Below are 25,959 nucleotides of genomic sequence, written 5' to 3' on the forward strand. Positions count from 1 at the left end.
GTATATATATATATATATATATATATATATATATATATATATATATATATATATTAAAATTAAAAAGAGGGAATTAATTAGTACATTGTGGCCACAATTTTCCTAAAACATGGCCATGAATTAAGAAGTTGTGTGAACAAATTTGTGACCATGGTATGGCTCCATACTTTCCTGAACCATTTTTTGAAAATGTAAAACAATTGGTCAGGTACACACACACACACACACACACACAGAGACAGAGGTGTCCTATCAAAGTAATCACAAGTGTAGTTCATCAGATCAAAGAGATAGTTCACCCCCAAAGAATTGTCATAATTTTCTCACCTTTATGTTGTTGCAGTCCAATCCCATGGGATTTTGGTTAATCATTGAGAAACAATTTTTTAATGAAACCTGAGAAGTTTCTGTCCATCCATTGAAAGTCCAGAAGATCTAAAAAAAAAAATATATATATATAAAAGGATTGCAAAATGGATTAAACTGCTCAACTCAATATTAAAGTTTCATCTGCACTTCCATGTTCACCAAATGTGATGTGTTTTATGTATGTCAATCACTGTTTAGATGTAATTTATAAAATAATCAATTAAACCTGTTCATCATATAAAGCAAACATATCTCTTCACAGCACTTGGATTAAATCACTTAATTACGTTTGGACTTGTTTTACAGCACCTTTGTGACGTTTTTGAAACTTTTTTTTCTTGTAAGTCAATGATGGAACCTCTAAGGTTTCATTAAAGGTATCTTGTGTTTCTAAGATTAACCAAAGTTTAATGGATTTGGAACAACATGAGGATAAATAATGACGACTTAAAATCTGAGCTATGATTATTTTCTGCTAGCATTTGACAGCAAGAAATTGTCACAATCCTTCTTGTCTTCATTTTTCAATTTGAATTGTCCAACTGCTTTTTTTGGGCTGATTTATGTCACAATGCAATGAAGAGCAACAAACAAAATCTGTACTAGTTTTGACTAGTTAAATGATTTTTATCGTTTTTTATCTTTATTGTATCTTTACACAGCGCTCCATATAAAAACAAGGCATTCCAGTCGTCACCCGAGGACTGGTTCAAGAGAAGGCAGAGATCAGTAGACAATCAGCATGACGTGGCACCAAGGACGCACGTCAACAACAGCAGCTCTCACAACAACAAAACCCACCGTGGGCTAAACGATGGTTCAGACAAGCAAACTGGAAAGGTCTGATTCTATTATGGCCATTTGGATGATTTGATTCTATATAATATTTCACATTTGAAAGCCTAATAAAGTTTTTCAATCTTTCAGATACTGAAGGACAACAGAGCTGAGCCTTCCTCTCAGGACAAAAGAATCAGCAGGAGATCAACAGACAGAGGTGCCTGTTCCCTTTAAGAAGCCTTTTAATAATAATTTCCTGATTAAATTGTAAGTGGATGATTTGTTTCTGCTTTCAGGTTACAGAGGGACCAAACCTTCCCCAAACCCCGCAGAGAGAGCCAAATCAGCCATTATATGTAGTAGCACATTTGAAATGAAACTTGCTGATTTCCCTGAATTAGGTGATATCACACCCAGCAACCCTACAGCAGCTTCCCTGCACCAGGAACCATGGGTATGCGCTGGTGCAGTCATGCCAGCAGAGCGTCAGAGGTCACCAGCACCCATCTGTAAGGTAACCTTCATGCATGGTGGTTTAGGCCAAATAACACATTGTTCTGTTAAAGCACAAGCTGTTTACTAACATGTGCTGGCTTTACGGCCTCAATTAAACTTTTTTTTATTCTTATTAGAATGTACCAAAACGAAGAACCAGGTCGGCACAGCAAGTCCCGTCCAGTGGAAAGTGTGACTTGTCATCAGCTGTCACAGCAGGTGAAGATCTGCAAACATTCTTCAGAAATCTTTATGTATCCCCCAATTGTAAGTCGCTTTGGATAAAAGCGTCTGCAAAATGACTAAATGTAAATGTCAGGTGCTTTATTCAGAGCAAGATGTTAATGTAACCAAGTTCAGCACAGTTATGCTAGTTTTATTGTAAATGGGGGGCAGTTAATGTGTGTTCGGCTCATAAAAAGACTTTAAGACATGACTAAGAACGCACCGTTATTTTGCACAATTTGTAGTTGTTTTAGGGAAAACGCATGTTGTTTTTTCTTAATGAATATTCAGTTTCACTGGGAAATGTATCAAATTACAGAAGTGGGTTGTAAATCTTTTTAAATTAGATTTTCAAGTTAAAAATCAATACTAAAAGAAATAAATGTATAAAATTGTTTAAACCCCAATTTGATTTAGATCAGGACAGTGCAGGATCCAATCCCACTGGATCTTCTGTTCAGTCCTGGGCAAACATTGCTTCTCAGCCTCCCAGAGTCATCCAGAAAAGCCTCAAAGCCAACACATTGTCTCAGGTAAACTGCTGCATTGTTGATCAGCATTTTCAACATGTACTATACAAAATAGACACAATTTGCACCTTATTACTGTGTCTAGGAGGATTTAACTACACAGCCAGTAGAACAGAAAACAGAAAAGAAGAAGAGGAAGAAAAAGAAGAAATCCAAAACAGCATCTGAAAAAGCAGATGAGTCCTTAGAGGAACATCTGATACAGCAGGAGCCTCCAAAGTTTGAGGTAAAATCTGTCAAATCTGTATGTCATGTATGATTTGATATTTTCTGAAATTAGATTTTAGAAGTTTCATGTTTAAGTTAAGTTTTGTTTGTTTGTTTTTGTAGGATGAAGAAGAGTTTCCAGACCTGTCACTTGCATTTGTGAGTTCATTCGTTTGGGCTGAGCACCTTTTCATGCCAGCCGTTCATATTATATGTTCGTTATGTTTGCACCTATTAATTGTATCATCTGTAATTATATTAAATCAGGAACTGAAAGGACATTCAGTAGCACAAAAAGAGGGACTGTCCTTGCACAAAGGCACTACACCCACTTCTGCATCCAGTGACCCTAAGAAAACACAGGTTGGTGTGTGTTTCCAGTGCGATGTTTAAACCTCATCTAATCTGAAAGGATGTGTTAAAGGGTTAGTTCACCCAAAAATGAAAATTCTGTCATTAATTACTCACCCTCGTGTTGTTCGAAACCTGTAAGACCTTCGCTCATCTTCGTAACACAATTTAAGATATTTTTGATGAAATCTGAGGGCTCTCTGACCCTCCCATAGACAGCAAGGTAACTACCACGTTCAAGGTCCAGAAAAGTACCAAGATGATCGACAAAGTAGTCTTTTATTGTATCTGGGTCAGCGCCGCCACACACTCGCGTCATGGTACTGTCGTGAACGTGCGTCCAAAGTGACGCAGTAGAGACGAAAATGTGGAATAAAGTCGTTATTTTTGTTTTCTTTGCGCAAAAAAAGTATTCTCGTAGCTTTGTAACTTGCAAAATGACTAAATGTAAATGTCAGGTGCTTTATTCAGAGCAAGATGTTAATGTAACCAAGTTCAGCACAGTTATGCTAGTTTTATTGTAAATGGGGGGCAGTTAATGTGTGTTCGGCTCATAAAAAGACTTTAAGACATGACTAAGAACGCACCGTTATTTTGCACAATTTGTAGTTGTTTTAGGGAAAACGCATGTTGTTTTTTCTTAATGAATATTCAGTTTCACTGGGAAATGTATCAAATTACAGAAGTGGGTTGTAAATCTTTTTAAATTAGATTTTCAAGTTAAAAATCAATACTAAAAGAAATAAATGTATAAAATTGTTTAAACCCCAATTTGATTTAGATCAGGACAGTGCAGGATCCAATCCCACTGGATCTTCTGTTCAGTCCTGGGCAAACATTGCTTCTCAGCCTCCCAGAGTCATCCAGAAAAGCCTCAAAGCCAACACATTGTCTCAGGTAAACTGCTGCATTGTTGATCAGCATTTTCAACATGTACTATACAAAATAGACACAATTTGCACCTTATTACTGTGTCTAGGAGGATTTAACTACACAGCCAGTAGAACAGAAAACAGAAAAGAAGAAGAGGAAGAAAAAGAAGAAATCCAAAACAGCATCTGAAAAAGCAGATGAGTCCTTAGAGGAACATCTGATACAGCAGGAGCCTCCAAAGTTTGAGGTAAAATCTGTCAAATCTGTATGTCATGTATGATTTGATATTTTCTGAAATTAGATTTTAGAAGTTTCATGTTTAAGTTAAGTTTTGTTTGTTTGTTTTTGTAGGATGAAGAAGAGTTTCCAGACCTGTCACTTGCATTTGTGAGTTCATTCGTTTGGGCTGAGCACCTTTTCATGCCAGCCGTTCATATTATATGTTCGTTATGTTTGCACCTATTAATTGTATCATCTGTAATTATATTAAATCAGGAACTGAAAGGACATTCAGTAGCACAAAAAGAGGGACTGTCCTTGCACAAAGGCACTACACCCACTTCTGCATCCAGTGACCCTAAGAAAACACAGGTTGGTGTGTGTTTCCAGTGCGATGTTTAAACCTCATCTAATCTGAAAGGATGTGTTAAAGGGTTAGTTCACCCAAAAATGAAAATTCTGTCATTAATTACTCACCCTCGTGTTGTTCGAAACCTGTAAGACCTTCGCTCATCTTCGTAACACAATTTAAGATATTTTTGATGAAATCTGAGGGCTCTCTGACCCTCCCATAGACAGCAAGGTAACTACCACGTTCAAGGTCCAGAAAAGTACCAAGATGATCGACAAAGTAGTCTTTTATTGTATCTGGGTCAGCGCCGCCACACACTCGCGTCATGGTACTGTCGTGAACGTGCGTCCAAAGTGACGCAGTAGAGACGAAAATGTGGAATAAAGTCGTTATTTTTGTTTTCTTTGCGCAAAAAAAGTATTCTCGTAGCTTTGTAACTTTACAGTTGAACCACTGATGTCACACGGACTACTTTGTCGATCATCTTGGTACTTTTCTGGACCTTGAACGTGGTAGTTACCTTGCTGTCTATGGGAGGGTCAGAGAGCCCTCAGATTTCATCAAAAATTAAGATGAACGAAGGTCTTATGGGTTTCGAACAACACGAGGGTGAGTAATTAATGACAGAATTTTCATTTTTTGTGTAAACTAACCCTTTAATCAGAATGTCAAATTAATGACAATGCTTTGTCTAAGAAATGACACGGTCGCACATTGTAATTATTTCATATCCCATCTTATTTCAGCAGACTAGTCAGAAGAAGTCAAAAGTTCCTGTAAAGCTTGACCTTGGAAACATGCTGGCCGTTCTTGAGGAGAAGCAACAGTCTCAAAAATCCAAACAAGACCAGCGACCACTAACACTTTCAGGTATTTGGCTGAAAAATATTAGTGGATACTCTTCGTAGGACAATATTACAATTAATATTACTGGTGTGTTAGTTGGAGGAGCTCTACATGTAGTCCACAAAGAACCTACAGTTCAGAAAAAGCCATGGCAGCAAGAGAAAACACCGCACAACCCGCTGGACTCCACCTGTCCACTAGTGAAGAAGGGCAAACAGCGAGAAGTTCCCAAGGCGAAAAAACCAACACCACTCAAAAGAGTGAGTCCAGTGTCCACCTAAAGTTTCACTGTGTGATTTCTGTGCCACTGGTGTTACCTAACATGACTGGAGTGTCATTTAAAGTTTGGTGCAGAAATGACACTTACCTTTTTAAACCTTTTTTTCTTGTGAATTTTGAGTCTGTTTTTGATCAGCATTCCTAAAGATGTTTTGCTATTTGAACCCTTGAGGTCATTCTTCGGGAGAGAGAGGAAAGGAAACAAAACCGCCTGCTGGAGGAGAGAGACCCGGCCCAAGTGGCCACCGAGGCTGGAGAAAAGGAAACTAGTAATAGTGAGAATCCTTCTGAAACAAGCCACGCTGACCATGACCAACATCTTCACACAGGTACGAAACACAGCACTGTAATATATTCACATGTGATCATTGTAGACAATTACTGAGGTTGATCAGAATATGAAATGTTTTAGTGTTGTCTAGCTTGGTAGCATCAGTGTTTTTCTAATATGCAGAATGAAATAGTCATAATTTGTATCAGATATAGATGACAACCCTGAACTCGTTGGTACTAAGGAGTCATCCCAAGGCGAAAAAACCAACACCACTCAAAAGAGTGAGTCCAGTGTCCACCTAAACTAAATCACTGTGTGATTTCTGTGCCACTGGTTTTACCTAACATGACTGGAGTGTCATTTAAAGTTTGGTGCAGAAATGACACTTACCTTTTTAAACCTTTTTTTCTTGTGAATTTTGAGTCTGTTTTTGATCAGCATTCCTAAAGATGTTTTGCTATTTGAACCCTTGAGGTCATTCTTCGGGAGAGAGAGGAAAGGAAACAAAACCGCCTGCTGGAGGAGAGAGACCCGGCCCAAGTGGCCACCGAGGCTGGAGAAAAGGAAACTAGTAATAGTGAGAATCCTTCTGAAACAAGCCACGCTGACCATGACCAACATCTTCACACAGGTACGAAACACAGCACTGTAATATATTCACATGTGATCATTGTAGACAATTACTGAGGTTGATCAGAATATGAAATGTTTTAGTGTTGTCTAGCTTGGTAGCATCAGTGTTTTTCTAATATGCAGAATGAAATAGTCATAATTTGTATCAGATATAGATGACAACCCTGAACTCGTTGGTACTAAGGAGTCAGAGAGTGGCCAGCCTGGTTCACCGTCTCATCACAAGTTGGATGACAGCATGTCAGAAAATGCAACACTAAAATCCTGGAATCCTAATTCCATTCCCAACCTTCCTAAAATCCACAGCAGGAAGTTCAGAGAGTAAGAACATCAATTTTGTGTTTTGTTTTGTTTGTTTGTTTGTTTGTTTGTTTGTTTTTTCTTTTTCTATTGTTTTTTTTGTTTTGTTTTGTTTTTCAAACATATGCAAATTGTTCCCAAAAAGGCTTGAAGACGTGATTAAACGAATGCCTTATTTTCTGGTGATGATAAATAAATTTGAGAAATAATAACAATAATGATCATTTTGAACAACAGCAACAACAACAATAATAATAATAATTATAATTATTATGATTATTCTAACACTTTACAATAAGGTTCATTAGTTGATGTTAATTCATGCATTAACTAACATTTAACAATGAGCAATACATTTGTTACAGTGTTTATTAATCTTTGTTAATGTTAATAAAACTACAACTGTTCATTGTTAGTTCATGACCATTAATTAATATCAAAAGATATAACTGATTTTAATAATACATTAGTAAATGTTAAAATTAATATTAACTGACATTAATAAATGCTGTAGAAGTGTTTTTAATTTTTAGTTTGTTAATGTAGTTAACTAATGTTCACAACTGGAACCTTATTGTAAAATGTGATGATTATTATTATTGTCATTAATTAATTGATAACATTTATTTTTGCTAATTCAACAGCTACTGCAACCAAGTGCTTAGAAAAGATGTAGATGAATGTGTGAGCAGCTTACTGAAGGAGCTGGTGAGGTTTCAGGATCGTCTTTATCAGAAAGACCCCATGAAGGCCAGGATGAAGCGCAGGCTGGTCATGGGCCTACGAGAGGTGCTGAAACACCTCAAACTCAGGAAGGTCAAGTGTGTTATCATCTCGCCCAACTGTGAACGTATTCAGTCCAAAGGTAAAGTCAATTTACAGCACCAAACTCACATTTTGATTCATTGCTGCTGATGGAGGGCCTGTTTTGTTAATGTAGGCGGTCTAGACGAGGCTCTTCACACTATTATCGACACATGCCGGGATCAAGGCATCCCGTTTGTGTTTGCCTTGTCAAGGAAGGCGCTGGGCCGCTGTGTTAATAAAGCTGTGCCTGTTAGCTTGGTGGGCATTTTTAACTATGATGGCGCACAGGTAAGTACCAGAAGTTTCTGGTTATAGTTGTCGTAAATAGCTTTCCGTTATTGAGTTAGACTTCATCCTTTCAGATGTTTGTGAAGAATCTTGAGTGGCATTACTGTAAATATATGTCATGATATTGATACCGATTGTATAAAATTGGTGCACTTTGCTGATTTCTGTGTATTTGATGGCCACAGGACCAATATCACAAAATGATTGAGTTATCGGCTGAGGCCAGGAAGGCCTATGAGGTGATGATTGCAAATCCGGAGGCTGAATCACAGGAAGAACAGGAGGAGCAACGGGAGGTGGAGCCGTCAGGAGAACCTTCTGGAACTGAAGAGCCAGAGTACAGTACGTCCTAAATAAAGACTTAAAAATAGCATGAATTTATTGCTTTTGCATGCAGTACTGCAATTTCATTATCCTTTTAGTTAACTATTCTGTTAAACTACTCCATTAACTGTTAAATATGTAAATGTGTAATTTAGCTGCTGGGTCATTCCGTGTCAAATCAACCAAATTTCAGAAACTTCCCCAGCTCAAATTTTCATTTTAGTCAATATTTTTTCCTGAAGAAAGATAAGCATGTATAGTGATGAAAGCCAAAATATTAAATCTCATGGATGTATATTTACTCAGTAATCCAATATTTTGTAGCAGGTTGAGTTGACATGGAATGGCCCTGCTTTGTTTATAGGTAGGTTGGCCATGTATGTATAGACTCAAGAGTTTGTTTGTGTAATTATATCTCTATATGGTGGTTGGTTGAAAGGTTTAACATGAAATATATATATATATAAATCAAAGTTAAAATCAGATTAAAAGTGACGGTAAAGACTTTCCTATTGTTATAAAACATTTCTAGTTCTTTAGTGAATCCTGAAAAAATTTATGTTGTTTCCAAAAAAATATTAAAGGGGTCATATGATGCGATTTCAATTTTTCCTTTCTCTTTGGAGTGTTACAAGCTCTTGGTGCATAAAGAAGATCTGTAAAGTTGCAAAGACTAAAGTCTCAAATCCAAAGAGATATTCTTTATAAAAGTTAAGAGTCAGCCACACCTACCTAAAACGACTCGTTCTAACACGCCCCCACATATCTACGTCACGATGTGGGAATATTTGTATAACGCCGCTCCAAATGTTCACACAAAGAAAGAAGGCATAACTTTTATTCTCGCTGTAGTTTTGTTGTTGCCGCCGCTGCCATGTTGTGAAGACGCTGTGTGTTTCGTTGTAAAAGCGAAACTACTTTGTTTGGTCTTCCAAAAGAGGACGAGGAAATACATCAACTTCGCGCTGTGGATCGCCGGATCGGCTTTCACCGTGGACGAAGCGGAGTCCAGGCGTAACATTTCCGTCACACGGTTGAGGTATTCGGCCAATCAGAGCACAGCTCGCTTTTCAGACCGATGAGCTTTGTAAAAATCAACGCGTTTCAGAAAGGCGGGGCAAAAAGGAGAAACAATAATGTACAGTACGTGGAAAATGTTTTTTGAACCTTAAACCGCATAAACACATTTCATTACACCAAATACACAAAATAATGTTCTTTTTAGCAGCATCATATGACCCCTTTAAGCAGCACAGATGTTTTCTACATAGGTAGTAAAACATTTTTTTTTTAGAAATGTTTTATAACAAAAATAAGTTGTGGCCTAATGGTTAGAGAGACAGACTCGTAAGCCAAAGGTTGCGGGTTCGAGTTTCGTACCGGCAGGAATTGTAGGTGGGGGGAGTGAATGTACAGCGCTCTCTCCCACCTTCAATACCACGACTGAAGTGCCCTTGAGCAAGGTACTGAACCCCCCACTGCTCCCCGGGCGCCGCAGCAAAAAAAATGGCTGTTCACGGTGTGTGTGTGTGTGTGTTCACTGCTGTGTGTGCACTTTGGATGGGATAAATGCAGAGCACTAATTCCGAGTATGGGTCACCATACTTGGCCACATGTCACGTCACATATTAGAATGATTTCTAAACATCATGTGACACTGAAGCCTGGAGAAATGACTGCTGAAAATTCAACTGTCATCACAGGAATAAATACAATTTTAAAATATATTCAAATAGAAAAAAATAGTACAATATTTCACACTATTACAGTTTTTGTTCTTTTATTGTAAAATAAGAGTAAATAAATGGCAATCACAAAATAGCCAATTATTGATTGAATAATCAGCCTGATAGGAGTTTTTGAAAGCATCATTAAAGTGGTTATAATTTGTTGCATATGTGACGTGAAAACGTGTTTTAATTTATAAGAATTATCCACTCACTCTTCACTCCGTTTCTGTTTTCTCAGTGAAAATCTGGAAGAAAATGCTTGAGAAAGATTACAACCACCCTTTCCTAAATTTTGAGGACCAGTTTTCATCCATTTCTATTTGTTCAGAGCAGCTGCTAGATGACCATGAAGGAGGAAGTTGATGGAAGTACATCGACGAATGAGACAAAATGCCTGTTTTTGTTTGTTTTGCAGAGCTGAGGTCACGCTTCTGTGACACGGAAACGGATCACTACAGAATTTCCAACCCCGCGTGAGCCTTTAGCACCCTGTGAAAAATGTCAGGAATAGCTTGAAGTACCAAATGTGCCTGTCTAGAGGATTTTATGAAATAATGTAAAGAGGCAACACAGGTGAAAATAGAGAACAGCCCTTGACTAAAAATATTTTCTTATAGATATCACATACTTAGTTTGATGTTTCCACAGTCCGAATAGTGAATATTTTTGAAAATAGCTATTATCCCTCTATTTCTATTCAAATAAGTGTAATAGTTTGATAAAATGACAGAAACAATCTGAATCATTTAATTTATGTACATGTTTACATTTGTAAATCAAATGTATTTTTCTTCTCCAGTTGGATGCACAATTTTACTGATCATGACCACTGTGTTTGCAGCCCACGTGTCGTCATTATCGGCAGGGTCTAGTTAATTCTGAAGGCTCATAAAGTGAATGATTGTTGTGACCATGAGCTGTTTGTGGGAATACATCACTTACCTAAATCCTAGACCTCACTTTTAATTTATAATTCTCCTCTGGCTGTTCCTCAACACTAGCTAAACCATTAATACTGAGTGCTCGAGGTGCTTCTCCTTAAAATTCTCAGTGTTAGTTTAGCTCTATGCCTTTATGCTGTTGACTGCAGTTAATAGGGAATGTGTGTTATGCACTTGTGTAGTACTCAGTGGTCTATGGCATATGTAGCATAGAGCTAACAATTCAAAACTTCACTTAGCAGTAACGAATCATTTTCACATATAAACCATTTTACCTGCTTCTATGTATTTTCAGAATGTTGACTTTGGGACCAAAAACAACTGTGATTGTGAAGGTTTTGGAATTTTCTCTAGTATTTGCAATAAATGATCTTATTCTTGAAAGACCATTATAAATGAATAGAAATCAGTAATGAATCTGCAGTGCTTAAAAGGGATAGTTCACCAAAGTGAAAATTCTGTCATCATTTACTGACCCTCCAGTTGTTCTTTCCTGCTAAACACAAAACAAGATATTTTGGATAATGTTGGTAACCAAATAGTTTCTGGTCCTTGTTGACTTCCATTATATATACATTTTTTCCATATTATGGAAGTCAGTGGGGACCAGCAACTGTTTGGTTACCAGCATTCTTCAGAATTTATGTTCAACAGAAGAAAGAAACTCACACAGGTTTGAAACAACTTGATGGTGAGTAAATGACCTTTGATTTTTTTGGGTGAGCTACTCCTTTAAAGGGATGATTGACTTAAAAATTCAACTTCTGCCCTCAGGTTTCCACTATCATGGCATTCCAAGCCCATGAGACTTTTGTTCAGCTTCAAAACCTGAGAAATTTGTTCCTCTGTAAAAAGTCCTTTCACCCAAACATGTAACAATTCAAAAAGTTCATGAAGAGATTGTAGAAGAAAACCTATGAGCGGTTTAATCCAAGTCTACTAAATGATCATGACATGATCACTTTACATACTGAACAGATTCACTTTAGGCTTTTATTCACGTATTAACATTGATCAACACACAAATACAATAAACTGCTTGATTCATATGGATTACTTTTATGTCTGAACTTTTTGAACCATCAACGTTTTGGTGAAATAGACTTCAATGGACAGTTCAAAATGACATTCAATTATATTTTCTTTTTTGTTTTGAAATGGTATGAGGGTGAGTAAATGATGACAGAATTTAGGTGAACTGTCCCTTTAAATGTAATTATCAGGAAAAACATACCATGACATCTAACCTCACCCCAAATATTGGAAAAATGTATGTTTTTTTCTTCTAGGCTATTTGAGAATGTGAAAAAAATGTTAACTGATCTGGAATAAAACCACCACTTGGCTGAACCAGTTCTTAGAAAATGCTGCTTTTATCCATCTGTGTTCAACGTCTTTGTAATATAACTTTTTATTTTAGCTCAAGACAATTGATTAAAAAAATGTGCAAAACTGGTGTTTATTGAAATGTTATGGTCAAAAATAAAATAATTCCTAACCTTTGATTTTCTCTGGACAATGTCCAGCAGTGGATAGAAAACTGAAAGAATGTAATAAACCAGCATCCCAGCGTCAAAACATACCTAACCAGCATGAGCTGTTTTTTTCAACAGGGCAAGCGACATACAAATACTAGATCTAGTTCAATAAATACACAGTAAAGTCTTTAGCTGTTTTGGCCAAAGAAATCTCACACTTTTTATATTCATAGTATCATTGTGAATAAATATACAAAAGGAGCTCATAGTTTCCATTAAACTATGCCCATTTTTAGCAACAATCAACTTTCAAAGATCAGGAGCAGCAAGCATTGAGAAAAGTGCCAGGTCTCAAGAGAAAGTGGCAGAAACTCATAGTGGGATGTTTTGTGGATGTCTGCTATGAGGTAGTAGGTTGAAGAAACATTTGAAAGGTTTAAAAATTAATATAATGCTCTTTAGTGGGGTATTTTTGAACAGCGGTTGGTCAATGTGTAATGGTTTGAATGACGCTGCCTTTTAATCTAATTTTCAACCCATTACTGCAGCTTCCTGCTGTTTAGCCTGAATTATCCACAGAAACTGTGCGAACTGTATCTGTAGTTGTGCATACTGACAGATACAACATAGCAGGGGTGCGTTTCCCAAAAGCATTGCTAGCCAACTATGGTTGCAAATTGGCAGTTTCCAGAAATCATAGTTCCAACGAACAAAAATGGCATCGCAAAGTCATGTGGATGGAACTACAGCTCTCACCCTGTAGTTACAACCATTTCTTGTTAGAATGACATGTGGATCAACAGATCATGTGCTTGAGTAAAATACGCAAGCTGACATAGAATATATATACAAATTTAATTCTATGTCTTTTAGTTTGTCAAGAGAATGAAAGCGCAGTTTCTTAAGAGTGTGAACAATGTTCGCCATTGTATTGCTTCATTCGCGGTTCATTGACACTCTTCAAAAAAGATATTATAGTCCTCAGATGCCATGTTTGTTATCGATAATCTGACATTAATTTGATCTGAAATGATTCATTAGCAGAAGTAATTACTCCACCAGCGTGACCTCAGTAACGACAGTTCTAGATTGTCGAACCAGTGTGGTTCAAATGATCAGTCAGCAGTTTCAGGAATCAGTTATGAATAGTTATGTCACTGTACAGGAAACACACCCCGGATCGCTGAAAGAACCCTTCTCACATCTCTACTCACAAAGTGCTTAACAGTTTGAACAGAACACAACCAGACAAAATAATCCCAAACCTCTGAAGTTAAAGTCACAAAATAGTCAAGATTCACTTGAAAATGTTGTCAGGGTTTCCAAGTATCCCAGAGGTTCAAAAACACCTCCCGTTTCCTCAGCTTCAGATGTTTTGTCACATTTGACCTCTTTGTGTCCCTGTACAGGGATGTTGTCTTGTAGTACAAGGATGTTATCACTGATAACGTCACTGACCATACTGTAGTCCTCCCTGACCAGAGGTTTCTGGTCTTCGTCAACCTCAATGTACTCCGAAAGTCCAGCAGGGTTGATGCTGACGTGCTCACAATTACTACCGGAGCTCATTTGAGTGTTTTGGTCCTGAGCTTTTACTGGTGAGCCATTGCAATTAAGGTGAAGTAGTTGTTGAGGCTCTCCAAGGACACTTAGCTGATTGGAAACGGTCCCAGAGTGGACATTTTCGCTCAGTGTTGTTTTTAGATCCTGGCTGCTGTTCAATGAGATCTTGATGCTGTTTTGAGAGACCTTTTGTGCATTATCTGTGGGACGATTTTCTCCCTTGTGGTACTCGAGATGAGCTTTGCCATCAAAATCCATTTCCTTATCATAGTCGGAGACCACGAGGTACTCCACTTGACGGTCTGAACTCTGGGCTATTTGAGGATATCCTGGAGTAATCAGAGCACTGAAGATCTCCTCAGACTTCCCACTCTGTGAAATGAGAAGTAAAATGACTTTTGTATATTGGAACTGCAGTTTTGTGGGGTCAGTTCATCGTCTGTTAGAAAGTTTTTTGAAAATCCCCTCCTATTTTTGTGACCATGATTGAAGATTTCAACAGACTGTTCTGAGAAAGTGTCACAATGTAATGCAAATTTTGTGAAGAAGCTGTTATTGACGAATTGGACAGTTCAAAATTTATATTGGATTTAACAGCAAACCCACAGCTGTTTAAACTTTACATTGAAGGGGATAGTTCCCCCAAAAATGAAATTCTGTCATCATTTACTCCTGTGGAACACAAAAACGATATTTTGAAGAATGTTGATAACCAAACAATCGGTCCCTGTTCACTAACTTTATTATATTTTTGACCATACAATGAAAGTAAATAGGAACCAAAACTGTTTGGTTACCAACATTCTTCAAAATATCTTCTATGTTTCACAGAAAATACAAAGTCATACAGGTTTATCCTGTAAAAATACATTAAAAAAAACCTCAAAAGTAAAACTAATCTGCACTACAAAACAAATCTGCACCTTAGAAAAATGAATTAATAAAATATGATATGATATAACGCATGGATTATGGTAGTGTCTGCTGTACCTTAAGGAGCTGAGTGTCTAAGCCACTGATTTTCGGTTCTGGAACTGGTGGCAGTAAAAAATGCTTCACCCTAGAGAGGAATAAGGAAATACAGAATTAACTTGCCATCATATTATTTTATTTTATTATCATAATTATAAACATACTGGTTGTAGTGCAAGTTGTTTCATCCTTCGGTAAAGTTTTGCACTTTGTTATTCTTATAGTTACTGACATATAGCAGCTAATAAATCAGAAGGAAAATTGTTTTGAAAAATAAAGTGAATACAATGTTATATTAAAGGGGTCATATGATGCTGCTAAAAAGAACATTATTTTGTGTATTTTGTGTAATGAAATGTGTTCATGTGGTTTAAGGTTCAAAAAACACATTACTTTCCACATACTGTACATTATTGTTTCTCCTCTATGCCCCGCCTTTCTGAAATGTGTCGATTTTTACAAAGCTCATCGGTCTGAAAAGCGAGGTGTGCTGTGATTGGCCAGCTATCCAGTGCGTTGTGATTGGCCGAATACCTCAAGCGTGTGATGGAAATGTTACGATACCATACCATATTGTGATGCCTTGTCCCGGCCGGAGCGACGAGACAAAAACATGAAAACCCATTATAAACCAGGCATTTGTTGCATCCAGTGGGGACATAATTACTGATTATAATGACTTATACTGTCTTTTTACGCGTTGCATTGCATCGCGCCACGTAAACATAAACTAGTCTCAACTTTTATAAAGAATATCTCTTTGGGTTTGAGACTTCAGTCTTTGCAACTTTAGGGATCTTATCTATTCACGAACAGCTTGTAACACTCCAAAGAGAAAGGAAAACTTGAAATCGCATCATATGACCCCTTTAATGTTCAATTTGTGTCACACATTAGTGTAGAGAATACTGTATTCTGTAGGAAAATCTGGGAAAACTTATCTTTTTATGTACAGTTATCAGTGTAAATCCCTTTGTCATTGTGATAAGGTGGGTGGGATATCATGCTTACGGTTTCATCTTGACTGTCAGCACTCCTGCAGTCAACAGGAAAATGATGACGGTTAGCGTGACGGCAATAATCATAACCGCATTCTGCGTGTCAGACATATCTGCAATGTGAGAAACACGAAGCCTTGTTTACATTTTCACTTTCAGTTTTCATCATCTTTTAATGCTGTACTGTATAATGAGTTGAAATAGATCTAAAGGCAGAATTAAACATTTATTCATATTTCATTTTTAATATAGCCTGGACACTGTTATGCAAGGCTAAAAATGCTGAGTAATGCAGCACAATGGTTGGAGGTGTGAAAGATTGGATTGCTGGAGCTGGTATCATCTTACCGTCTGGAATCTGGATGAATGCAGAGGGGCTCCATTCACTCCAGAGGCCGTGGTCTAGTTTACAGCGCACTTGCACAACGTAACTTGCTCCAGGCTGCGGACTGTAGATGCTGAACTCCAATTGTTTTCCAGCACTATATGACTAAAAACACAAGAACCAAAACTACGTCTCAGTCATAATTACATTACATGGTTTCAAAACTTTTAAATGCAAAAATTAGACTCCTAATACAAAAATATGTTCTTTTTGATAATAAGTTGATAATAATTAATTAAAACTAGTGCTGTCAAACGATTAATCGCATCTAAAATAAAAGTTTTTGTTTACATAATGTGTGTGTGAACTGTGTATATTTATTATGTATATATATATATATATATATAAATACACTCATACAGTATATATATTGAGAATATATTTACATGTATATATTTATATAATATATAAATATATTTAATATACAAATATAACATATTTTTCTTAAATTTATACATGTATGTGTGTGTATTTATATATACATAATAAATATACACAGTACACACATTTTATGTAAACAAAAACTTTTATTTTGGATGCGATTAATCGTTTGACATTTTTATATAAATACATTATATGGAATGTTTTTTTTTATTAGAAAAATACATAAACCTTTATGGTTTAAATATTATATCAGTCCCAGTTGAAAGCCCTGGCCTTAAATAGTTTTGATTTTAAAAAGAAAAATTACAAAGCATAAGAACATTTAAGAACCTTGATGACCTTGAAACGATTTGAATCTCACCTCCCAACTGCTGTCCTCCTTGTCTCCGCTGTTCTCAATTTTTAAGCGAACTTCATATTTGATTGTTACCCAGCCTGAACGCGTGTCTGCGTCATGCGGAGGCTGCCACTGCACCAGGAAATAGGGGCTGTTCGTGGTCTGAATGAAAGTCACATTCACATTCTCTGGAGCGTGAGGCTGCACTGTGTGGAACAAGATCAATCATCTTAAATGGCAATCAACTGCACAGACATTAGAATAGTAGAATCAGTGACAACAATATATGTACTAAAAAAGGAAATAAACTGAATGCGGTCTACATGGATACTTTTTTTAAATGATCTTTTAAATGCTAAATACATTTTGAACTTAATCAAACCATGAAAAAATATATTACTGTTTCCACAAAAATATTAAGCAGCACAATATGTTTTCAACATTATTGATAAGAAATGTGTCTTGAGCACCAAATCAGCATATTAGAAATAAAATATATTCAAATATATTCAAATAGAAAACTGTTCTTTTAAATTGTAATAATATTTCACAATATTACTCTTTTATTGTATTTTTGATCAAATAAATGCATCCTCGATGAACATGAGATGTCTTTTAAAAAAATTTTTTTTTTATCATAATGATCCCAGCCTTTGAACAGTAGTGTATTTATGCTCATAATGCATTAATTAAAAAACAGAGCATCACCCATGTGCCATATGCCAGCGCATTCAAGCATCTGCAGTGGGATTTTCGATACATAGCTCGAGTTTTGCAGTATGCAAGACACAAACCTGTTCATCCTCATTCTGTTCAGTTAGTCAGCCAGAGATGCTTCTGTTTAGTGCCATTTAGTACTTTTCTATTCCACTCAGATGCTCTAAAAGTCTTCATTGTTTAACTCACCGTTACAGATGGAAGAGCCCAGTGCGCACACATGTCTAGCTGAACTGGTTTAAGGGAAATTGCAACTAAACTATGTAACTGCACATGCAGTGTTATCTGTCTTGTGTTCTAGTATGATGATCTAACCGAAAGTTAAAAAGTTCAAAGAATAAATGTTTCACCGTAAAGATTTTGCTGATTTTGCTGTGTGTGCCCTTATGTAGCCACAGGAAATCTTTATATATGCTATATTTAGTGTGTGGCTGTTGTCAAAACAACGCTGAAATTGGCCTCTGTAGTAAAACATCATTAACCATTCATGCATGGTCAGTATACACTAGGGATATATTGCAAGCACATAAAAACAAAAGCATTTCTGGATGCATTTCAATATTTTGTAAACATTACATGAACTCACCGATATCCATAACATCAACTTCTACAGATTCCGAATAGGCTTTTCCCAGTGCATTGGAGGCCACCACTGTGATGTTGTATATGATCCAAATAGACGTGTGTTGCTTATCAAAATAACAGGAATTGTTTCCCGCCTTATGATAATCCGGACAGTCAAAGACTTCCAAAGAACTGAAAAAGTTTTTGATAGTTTAAAGTTTAAAATTAATGATTTGTTGACTAATCTTTTGACAACAAATGAACCAAAACCTGTGATTTCTTATCAAATGTGTAAACATGAACTAATTTACTATACTAGGTTTAGTGTGTTTATTAATAAGTGTGTGTGTGGTGTACAAATTAAACAAATATTTAGAAAATAAGACAAAATGAAGATCAGAACTATCATACCAAAGATTAATTGTGAAAGAAATTAATACTTTTATTCAGCAAATATGCTTTAAACCCATCGAAGTGACTGTAAATACATTTGTAATGATACAAAAAAATTGCTGCTTCAAACAAATGTTCTTTTGATGTTTCCATTCATCAAAGAAATCTGGAAAAAAAAAAAAGTATTGCAGTTTCCAAAAAAAACTATTAAATAGCACAGCTGTTTTCAACATTGAAAATGATAAGAAATATTTCTTGAACACCAAATGAGCATATCAGAATGATTTCTGAAAGATCATGTGACACTGATGATTGCATGCTTAATAACGCTGAAAATTCAGCTTTGCAATTACCAGGAATTCATTGCATTTTATAATATATGAAAATAGACAAGTTACTTTACTTTGTGATATTTCACAATATTACTTGTTTTACTGTATTTATTATCAACTAAATGCAGCCTTGGTGAGCACAAGTGACTTCTTTCAAAAACTTTATAAAATCTTACAGACCCTAAATTTTTGAATGGTAGTGCATAATAATATTAATTTTGAAATGAACCTGTTATTAATTTGAAATACAGCATAGATTTTGAAAGACCTAGAATCTCATTGAACCTTGAAACCTTTACTATAAAGTAAGCATGCACTTTTAGTTAGTTATATGATATAGTTTATTTTTGCTGTCTTTTTCTTAGAAGTATTTTATTCATGTTGTCAAGTTTAGATGTTGCTTTTATTCATTTCTCGCCATGAAAATGGCATGAAGTATCAACCTGAAACTTCACGTTCAGTAAATCTCTTTGATATATTAAAAGGACCTTGGGCTGTAGACTCCATTAATGTTTCTGTTTTGCTCTTAGCTTCCTCACTGGGCCTGTGATTTATCGCCGCAGCGTGTTGGAACTGTGGACAGAGGGTCATTTGCTTTCCTCCTGTCCTCCCCAGTGCACCCACCTGTACGCTACCGCTATTCCTCCAGAGAACAAAAGCTCTCCGTAACAGAGGACAACACCAAGTACATCTCCCTCACTGAGTTTAACACGACACGCCTGCAGGCAGCCAGTCAGGTATGAGTCATTTAAATGTGAGAAGTCTTAAAGGTATTGTGGTACAAATAGGTACTGTGTTTTTAGGATGGTACAATGGTGCCTTTGACTCTCCTCCGCATGCAGGCATTATCTGAGCTGCATAAGGCTCCACTGCTCATGCATGTATATGGAGCTTATGGTGTTGAACTCAATATGGCCTTCAGTCCTGAGAAGAGACTGCTGCTGGAGGACGGCTGGGCTCTGGCCTCATCATTAACCATTCATGCATGGTCAGTATACACTAGGGATATATTGCAAGCACATAAAAACAAAAGCATTTCTGGATGCATTTCAATATTTTGTAAACATTACATGAACTCACCGATATCCATAACATCAACTTCTACAGATTCCGAATAGGCTTTTCCCAGTGCATTGGAGGCCACCACTGTGATGTTGTATATGATCCAAATAGACGTGTGTTGCTTATCAAAATAACAGGAATTGTTTCCCGCCTTATGATAATCCGGACAGTCAAAGACTTCCAAAGAACTGAAAAAGTTTTTGATAGTTTAAAGTTTAAAATTAATGATTTGTTGACTAATCTTTTGACAACAAATGAACCAAAACCTGTGATTTCTTATCAAATGTGTAAACATGAACTCATTTACTATACTAGGTTTAGTGTGTTTATTAATAAGTGTGTGTGTGGTGTACAAATTAAACAAATATTTAGAAAATAAGACAAAATGAAGATCAGAACTATCATACCAAAGTTTAATTGTGAAAGAAATTAATACTTTTATTCAGCAAATATGCTTTAAACCCATCGAAGTGACTGTAAATACATTTGTAATGATACAAAAAAATTGCTGCTTCAAACAAATGTTCTTTTGATGTTTCCATTCATCAAAGAAATCTGGAAAAAAAAAAATGTATTGCAGTTTCCACAAAAAACTATTAAAGAGCACAGCTGTTTTCAACATTGAAAATAAATCAATCAATATTGATAAGTAATATTTCTTGAGCAATAAATCAGCATATTAGTATGATTTCTGAAGGATCATGTGACACTGAAGACTGGAGTAATGATGCTGAAAATACAGCTTTGCCATCACAGGAATAAATAAAATAAAAAAGTAAAATGTCTAAAACATATTAAACAAGAAAAAAGTCAACTGTAATATATTACACAATATTACAGTTTTTACTTTTGCTTGGTGAGCAAAAGAGACTTCTTTCAATAACTGAACCAAAACGCTAAAACATTAAAACATTAAAAAATGTTTCGTCTGCTCGTTCTGAGGTGCAATCATTTATTCTATAGGAAAATTATTATATTCAGTAGCTTCTCCTACTTTTCTTAGTGATGTATAGTGCCAGTTTATCAGGAAGTGATGATTTTGTTCTCTTTGACTCGTTGGATGGAAACGGTGCTTGTTCGCAAATGTTTTGTGCGATATTCCAATTTTGGATGGAAACCCGGCTAATGAGGCAACTACCCATATTCTGATACAGGGAAAAAAGAATGGAAATATACTTTTTTGACAGCAAGCTGAACAATGCTGAATAGCGATGTAGGCTGCACTCACCTCTCTTTTCTGAAATACAGGTGGTAGCTGGTGGGCAGTCCACCTGTTGATCCAGGCTCCCACCAGCAAGTGAACGTCTCTTTCTCAGGCGACCGACATCTTGTTAGTGTGGGCCTCCCCGGAGGAGAAAGACCTGGAAAGATAGTGTAATTCAAGAGTATATGAAAACATATCTGTAAGAATATTAGGACTAAACTAAAAGTGGTATTCAAAGACTAACAGAATATTATTGAATGCTGCAAATAGCCCATATTATTATTTCGTGTGTTGTAAAGTATTTATGGGTGTTTCATATACTGAAAACTAACATGTATTATTAGAATTCTTTGAATTATACTACTTTTCAATTCAGTATAGAATTTAAAAATCTGTATACTGTTTGCTGATGGATTGTATATAAACAAAAGGCCTCCTAATGATTAAATTATAGAAAATCGCTCACCAAAACCCAATAGTTTACAACAACAACAAAAAATCGATAAACACAACAACAACTGCCTGAATTTATTCTTTGAAACTGTTTCCCTCACTTACACATGCTGTGTGAGGTCCAAGAGAGAAGCCATATCAGAGTCAGTGCCTGCTCTGCATCTCTCCACATTTTTCCTGTCAATGAAGTGTCCACACCACCTGTAGAGCTTGTTTCTACATGAAACATCAATCTAGATCTGCAAAACAACCACTTAGCATGTGTAAACAACACCTTCACTCATCACGACAGCTAAAAGGTCATCATGTGTACAAAATTGTATGCAATTTAGCACTGAGTTAACTCTGTGCCAAGATGATTTTATCTGATTTCATGAATCTTTTCTTATCATGATCAGTGATAACAACACAGTGATGTACTGGTACAGAATTTGTCTTGTCTCAGAACTGATCAATGATTATTTCTGACAGCACGGTAATGTACAAGGTTATAAACACAAGGCATCAACAAAAGAGTCGAACACTGCAAACACAGGTGCAGAGAGGTGATTTAATGGAAAGTTACTGCCTTGGAAATGAATGAGTTCCAATGAGAGACAGTTCGAAAGGGCAATCAATCTGCTTTATGTTTTTGGATCATTGTAGAAAAACACTTTGCTACAGTCTTTGAATTGCATCTATATTCTTCATTTTATATTTATTTTATGTTTCGATTTCCATGAGTATGCCATCAGCTTTATTTGCAAATACGTAGGTAGCCAAGAACGAGATTTACCCAAATGGAACAAGCTATTGTCTGTGGTCAGTACAGTCCTTTATTTTCCCACATTATAGAAGGAAGTGGATTAAAGTCCAGGTTTAAATGACCTCAAAACATTTGACATTAACTTTCTCAGAACTATCATACCAAAGTTTAATTGTGAAAGAAATTAATACTTTTATTCAGCAAATATGCTTTAAACCCATCGAAGTGACTGTAAATACATTTGTAATGATACAAAAAAATTGCTGCTTCAAACAAATGTTCTTTTGATGTTTCCATTCATCAAAGAAATCTGGAAAAAAAAATGTATTGCAGTTTCCACAAAAAACTATTAAAGAGCACAGCTGTTTTCAACATTGAAAATAAATAAATCAATATTGATAAGTAATATTTCTTGAGCAATAAATCAGCATATTAGTATGATTTCTGAAGGATCATGTGACACTGAAGACTGGAGTAATGATGCTGAAAATACAGCTTTGCCATCACAGGAATAAATAAAATAAAAAAGTAAAATGTCTAAAACATATTAAACAAGAAAAAAGTCAACTGTAATATATTACACAATATTACAGTTTTTACTTTTGCTTGGTGAGCAAAAGAGACTTCTTTCAATAACTGAACCAAAACGCTAAAACATTAAAACATTAAAAAATGTTTCGTCTGCTCGTTCTGAGGTGCAATCATTTATTCTATAGGAAAATTATTATATTCAGTAGCTTCTCCTACTTTTCTTAGTGATGTATAGTGCCAGTTTATCAGGAAGTGATGATTTTGTTCTCTTTGACTCGTTGGATGGAAACGGTGCTTGTTCGCAAATGTTTTGTGCGATATTCCAATTTTGGATGGAAACCCGGCTAATGAGGCAACTACCCATATTCTGATACAGGGAAAAAAGAATGGAAATATACTTTTTTGACAGCAAGCTGAACAATGCTGAATAGCGATGTAGGCTGCACTCACCTCTCTTTTCTGAAATACAGGTGGTAGCTGGTGGGCAGTCCACCTGTTGATCCAGGCTCCCACCAGCAAGTGAACGTCTCTTTCTCAGGCGACCGACATCTTGTTAGTGTGGGCCTCCCCGGAGGAGAAAGACCTGGAAAGATAGTGTAATTCAAGAGTATATGAAAACATATCTGTAAGAATATTAGGACTAAACTAAAAGTGGTATTCAAAGACTAACAGAATATTATTGAATGCTGCAAATAGCCCATATTATTATTTCGTGTGTTGTAAAGTATTTATGGGTGTTTCATATACTGAAAACTAACATGTATTATTAGAATTCTTTGAATTATACTACTTTTCAATTCAGTATAGAATTTAAAAATCTGTATACTGTTTGCTGATGGATTGTATATAAACAAAAGGCCTCCTAATGATTAAATTATAGAAAATCGCTCACCAAAACCCAATAGTTTACAACAACAACAAAAAATCGATAAACACAACAACAACTGCCTGAATTTATTCTTTGAAACTGTTTCCCTCACTTACACATGCTGTGTGAGGTCCAAGAGAGAAGCCATATCAGAGTCAGTGCCTGCTCTGCATCTCTCCACATTTTTCCTGTCAATGAAGTGTCCACACCACCTGTAGAGCTTGTTTCTACATGAAACATCAATCTAGATCTGCAAAACAACCACTTAGCATGTGTAAACAACACCTTCACTCATCACGACAGCTAAAAGGTCATCATGTGTACAAAATTGTATGCAATTTAGCACTGAGTTAACTCTGTGCCAAGATGATTTTATCTGATTTCATGAATCTTTTCTTATCATGATCAGTGATAACAACACAGTGATGTACTGGTACAGAATTTGTCTTGTCTCAGAACTGATCAATGATTATTTCTGACAGCACGGTAATGTACAAGGTTATAAACACAAGGCATCAACAAAAGAGTCGAACACTGCAAACACAGGTGCAGAGAGGTGATTTAATGGAAAGTTACTGCCTTGGAAATGAATGAGTTCCAATGAGAGACAGTTCGAAAGGGCAATCAATCTGCTTTATGTTTTTGGATCATTGTAGAAAAACACTTTGCTACAGTCTTTGAATTGCATCTATATTCTTCATTTTATATTTATTTTATGTTTCGATTTCCATGAGTATGCCATCAGCTTTATTTGCAAATACGTAGGTAGCCAAGAACGAGATTTACCCAAATGGAACAAGCTATTGTCTGTGGTCAGTACAGTCCTTTATTTTCCCACATTATAGAAGGAAGTGGATTAAAGTCCAGGTTTAAATGACCTCAAAACATTTGACATTAACTTTCTATTTCGGTGCCAGACAACTTAAATATTTATTTTCATCTTAGCAGCAGCAAGTTTGACAACACGACTACCAAAAAATAATATGTACATATTTTACATAATATACATTCCTACACATTCTTATCAAATAATATAAGTAGGCCTGTCACGATAACAACTTTTTGTTGTGCGATATATTGCCCCAGAAATAATTGCGATAAGTGATATTATTGTAATTTTAAAGACCATTTTATGCCACTGACTATATAATCATAATGTAACAGCATAATAATTAACAAACTTAATTTTTAAGAATATTTAGATCATGGAAATTAAGTATCAAAATATTAGATACCTTAAAAACATGAATAAATAGTAAATAAACATTTTCTAACAAAAAGTGCAAAGTAACAAGTACAAAAAAAAAGAAAAATGCACAAAGAACTTGTATGGAGATTCTTTCATCTACAGATTTTTCCCAGAGCTTCTTTTCTCTATAAAATAAGGGTGCACACAATTGCTGAAAAACACAATCACTACTCAGCAGTCAGATGTCCGTATGCACAAAGGCACAGATCCCTAAAAATTGTTTTAATTTGAACTAGCACCAACTACACCACGTTATGTACGAGAAGCTGCAAAAGACACAGGCGCAAGTGGAATTTAAAAAACACGATGACATTCATTTTTAAGGAAAAATAATGGGCGATATATTGCGTCTCCAAAAATGATTGAGGTCATGTACATATATTGCGCGATAAGTCGATATATTGATTATTTCGACAGGCCTAAATATAAGGTGATCAGTGTGAAAATCTAAATTGACCAGGAATGGTCTTCTAAAAACTGCTTGTAAATCTCTTATTATGCTATATTATCACCAAATCTTGAATTCAACCTTTTTGTCAACTTGTTTTCTTTCAGTTTGCACCGGTTATTTCTTTTTGGAACTGACTGGTTGTAGGCCTCATTGATCTGAGCTTATGCACCTCCATTTTTAAGTGGAAAATAAGCATTATTTGTGGATGTTTACTCAAAAACTGAGGTGTATGAGCTCAGATCAATGAGGCCTATGATCAACCAGTTCTAAAAAGAAATACAAAACCTGTGCTAACTGGAGGAAAAGGTTGATAAAAAGTTGAATCCATTATTTGGAAGTAATCACAAATTTATAAGATTTTTTACAAGTGATCAAGAACTCCACTAGTGTAACAAGGTGTGGGGGGGGGGGGGGGGGGATTGTTCCGGCAAACAATTTCCAAAAGAAATT

At 35.9% G+C, this 25,959-nt stretch overlaps 3 protein-coding genes and 1 long non-coding RNA gene across 4 annotated transcripts in view; 2 read left to right on the plus strand and 2 right to left on the minus strand.

Moving 5' to 3' along the window:
- The window catches only part of secisbp2 (SECIS binding protein 2), a gene marked incomplete at its 3' end in the record, with an annotated part of 6,802 nt that extends 758 nt beyond the window's left edge, over positions 1-6,044 (plus strand). Inside the window, exons 2-13 of the mRNA XM_016275343.1 lie at positions 1,032-1,209; positions 1,297-1,366; positions 1,446-1,663; positions 1,782-1,863; positions 2,287-2,402; positions 2,485-2,625; positions 2,730-2,765; positions 2,874-2,969; positions 5,148-5,271; positions 5,344-5,507; positions 5,699-5,855; positions 6,013-6,044. Coding sequence (XP_016130829.1) covers positions 1,032-1,209; positions 1,297-1,366; positions 1,446-1,663; positions 1,782-1,863; positions 2,287-2,402; positions 2,485-2,625; positions 2,730-2,765; positions 2,874-2,969; positions 5,148-5,271; positions 5,344-5,507; positions 5,699-5,855; positions 6,013-6,044 — 1,414 coding nt within the window. The remainder of the gene's footprint in view (positions 1-1,031; positions 1,210-1,296; positions 1,367-1,445; positions 1,664-1,781; positions 1,864-2,286; positions 2,403-2,484; positions 2,626-2,729; positions 2,766-2,873; positions 2,970-5,147; positions 5,272-5,343; positions 5,508-5,698; positions 5,856-6,012) is intronic.
- Positions 6,045-6,053: 9 nt separating this feature from the next.
- LOC107587490 (selenocysteine insertion sequence-binding protein 2-like) lies at positions 6,054-11,314 on the plus strand. Its single transcript, XM_016275286.1, has 7 exons — positions 6,054-6,081; positions 6,275-6,431; positions 6,589-6,754; positions 7,378-7,598; positions 7,674-7,828; positions 8,014-8,170; positions 10,121-11,314. The coding sequence occupies exons 3-7, from the start codon at positions 6,672-6,674 to the stop codon at positions 10,243-10,245; spliced, it is 741 nt and encodes a 246-aa protein (XP_016130772.1). The 5' UTR covers positions 6,054-6,081; positions 6,275-6,431; positions 6,589-6,671; the 3' UTR covers positions 10,246-11,314.
- A 1,127-nt stretch (positions 11,315-12,441) lies between these two features.
- LOC107587530 (prolactin receptor-like) lies at positions 12,442-21,339 on the minus strand (the record flags this gene model as incomplete). Its single annotated transcript, XM_016275344.1, has 6 exons — positions 12,442-14,236; positions 14,855-14,924; positions 15,848-15,947; positions 16,183-16,324; positions 16,965-17,146; positions 21,237-21,339. Coding segments are annotated over 6 exons (1,242 nt in total), but the record flags the coding sequence as incomplete, so codon positions are not given.
- Positions 21,340-23,266: 1,927 nt separating this feature from the next.
- Positions 23,267-25,959, minus strand: part of LOC107587491 (uncharacterized) — a 4,902-nt gene continuing 2,209 nt past the window's right edge. The window contains exons 2-3 of the long non-coding RNA XR_001609483.1: positions 23,926-24,059; positions 23,267-23,524 (exon numbers count right to left, since the gene is read on the minus strand). This is a non-coding gene — a long non-coding RNA (uncharacterized lncRNA). The remainder of the gene's footprint in view (positions 23,525-23,925; positions 24,060-25,959) is intronic.

Source organism: Sinocyclocheilus grahami, unplaced genomic scaffold (assembly GCF_001515645.1).
Source record: "Sinocyclocheilus grahami isolate Dianchi unplaced genomic scaffold, SAMN03320097.WGS_v1.1 scaffold93.1, whole genome shotgun sequence".
Classification (NCBI taxonomy): domain Eukaryota; kingdom Metazoa; phylum Chordata; class Actinopteri; order Cypriniformes; family Cyprinidae; genus Sinocyclocheilus; species Sinocyclocheilus grahami.